At 45.1% G+C, this 2707-nt stretch overlaps 1 protein-coding gene across 1 annotated transcript; it reads left to right on the forward strand.

The window, feature by feature from the left end:
* The first annotated feature begins 1241 nt into the window (after positions 1–1241).
* Positions 1242–2422, forward strand: LOC135910424 (uncharacterized). The gene has a single exon (XM_065442459.2). It carries the CDS (start codon positions 1463–1465, stop codon positions 2420–2422), a length of 960 nt encoding a protein of 319 aa, XP_065298531.1. The 5' UTR covers positions 1242–1462.
* The last annotated feature ends 285 nt before the right edge of the window (positions 2423–2707 follow it).

A 2707-nucleotide genomic window follows, 5' to 3' on the forward strand; every position in this document is an offset into this window, starting at 1 on the left:
GGCAGGTATTTATGCAGAACGCGAAACTGGAAAATGTCTTTTCGTCAGAGCTCAGTATTGATGACCTTAATAAAAAAATGACTGAAGTCATAATCACAGCGGCAGAAAAGGCGATACCGCAGTCTTCCGGTATTGTGCGCAAAAAGCTAAATCCTTGGTGGACAAGCGAATGTACTAAAGCCAAAAAAGAACAAAATAAGGCCTGGGGAATCCTATGAAGGTACCCCACTTATAACAATCTTCTAAATTTCAAACAGGCCAAAGCCAAAGCACGATATATTCGAAGAAATGCAGAAAAATTATCATGGCGAAAATACATATCTTCAATCAATAGTACAGTCACATCAAAACGAATGTGGGACCAGGTGAAGAAATTTAGAGGAGAGTACTCATCATACATTATACCACTACTTACATGTCCAGGCACACAAACAACACTACAGGACCAGGCCAACTTATTAGGTGAACACTTTCATAACATATCCAGCTCAGCAAACTCTTCAAATACATTTTTAAAATATAAAGAATCTGCTGAGAAAGAGAGGCTGCCTACCACTGGGGCTTCAGCTGAAATGTACAATAAACCCCTCACAATACACGAATTGAACAGAGTTCTCTCTGCTGGTAAAAAAACGGCAACAGGTCCTGACCGTGTGAACTACACAATGCTGGCACACCTATCCCAAGCATCGGTAGGGGCACTTCTTAAATTTTTCAATATGATATGGGAGTCTGGAGTAATGCCCACAGATTGGAAAAAAGCAGTGGTAGTTCCTTTTCTAAAGCCTGGTAAACCCGCTACATCCCCTAGCAGCTATAGACCCATTGCACTAACAAGTTGCCTAGCCAAATCTCATGAGAGCATCATAAACATAAGACTCACATTCATCCTAGAAACAAGAAACCTAATAGACAAACACCAGTGCGGATATAAAAAGGGCTGTTCCACCACTGACCATCTCGTGCGACTAGAGTATGAAATACGTGACGCGTTTCTTCACAAGCAATACTGCCTAGCGGTTTTCTTTGATTTTGAAAAGGCATACGATACCACAGGGCGATACGGAATTTTGAGAGAGCTGGCTGACATGGGAATTCGCGGAAAAATGCTAGATTGTCTATGCGATTTCATGTCAAACCGAACATACCGAGTGGGCCGGACGGAGCGGTAGCCATGCAACCGCTTCAAAACCCGTTCTTGTTTGTTGTACAGATTCTGGCGTTCCTCGGCACATGGCAGCCCTTGGATTCCTTTTGCGAAGCTATCGTCCTGCCTCTATCACCATGTTACGTCAGAGGTCAACACTATGGCGGAAACGCCACATCATCAACCCTTGACACGGCGTACATCGTGCCCCGACTTGGCTGGCCATTCCCATCGCCTACGACACCAGTCAGCCGGACGTACTTAAGAGCGACGCTTTCATCGGGCCACTTCAGTGGGCTGGACGGAGCGGTAGCCATGCAACCGCTTCAAAACCCGTTCTTGTTTGTTGTACAGGTTGGTAAACACCCATCGTTGCACGCTAAGCGATCCAGTAATATCTGTCTGCTGCTCTTCCCAGGCCCACTGGTGATTCTTTGTGATTTTTTTGAGTGTATATATGTTGTCAAATTGCTTATGTTAGCCGGAGATGTGGAACAGAACCCTGGTCCTCAAAAGGAGATTCTAGACGCCATTGCGGCCTTGTCGGCTAAAAGTGACGCACGCCATACCGAGGTAATAGGGATGCTATCAGAGGTCCGAGCTAATCAGCAAAAACTCGAGGAAAAAGTTTCCAGCTTAGCCAGTAGGCTCGCAACAGTTGAATCCCTGGTGGAATCATATGAAGCAAATCAGAATGGTGTTGATCTACCGAGAGTAGTCGATGAAGCTGTGCGAGACCAAACTGCAGCAATAACTTCTCGGTTGGACGAACTGGAAGACCGCTCTCGCCGTGACAACCTTATATTCTACGGGATTCCTGACGTCCCAGCTGAGAACTGGTCCGAATCTGAAACTAAAATTCGAAACTGCCTTACTAGTTTACTACAGATAACTTTAATAGACGAAGCCATTTCCCGCGCCCACAGGCTGGGTTCCTATGCAGTAAATAAACACCGGCCCATAATCGTAAAATTCTCGTCCTCAAAACTTAAGCAAAAGGTTTTCACTGAGCGAAAAAAATTCAAAGGTTCTGGAATTTCTGTTAGCGAAGACTTCTGCCGCGCCACACGCTTGTCACAGAAAAAATTGATTGAATTCGGAAAGGCTAGCGGACAGAAATATGCGCTACGGCTCAACCGTCTACAAATCGACAAAAAAACTTATGTTTACTGTCCGGTAACTGATCGTGTGTGCGAAATCCACACAAACGAGCTTTGTTCAACGAATTCTGTCCCAAATGCACCTTCTGATGGCCCTAGCAATTCGCAAACATAGCGGTGTCATGGTCCGGTGGCAAAAAAATATTTCTCTTTTGTATTCAAATATTCGCAGCGCATGCAATAAGCGGGATGCTTTATCTTCTGTCGTTGACACGTGCAGTGCCGATATTGTTATCCTGACAGAGACGTGGCTTTCTAGCAAAATTGAAGAACGTGAAATTTTGGAATGCGAGGGTGTTTACCGTTTCTATCGACATGACCGCGATGTACGGTGTGGTGGTGGTGTACTTATCGGTGTTCGTGATTCGATTACCGCTGCTGCAATTGAGCTTGCCTCACC

This window comes from Dermacentor albipictus, unplaced genomic scaffold (assembly GCF_038994185.2).
Source record: "Dermacentor albipictus isolate Rhodes 1998 colony unplaced genomic scaffold, USDA_Dalb.pri_finalv2 scaffold_27, whole genome shotgun sequence".
NCBI lineage: Eukaryota > Metazoa > Arthropoda > Arachnida > Ixodida > Ixodidae > Dermacentor > Dermacentor albipictus.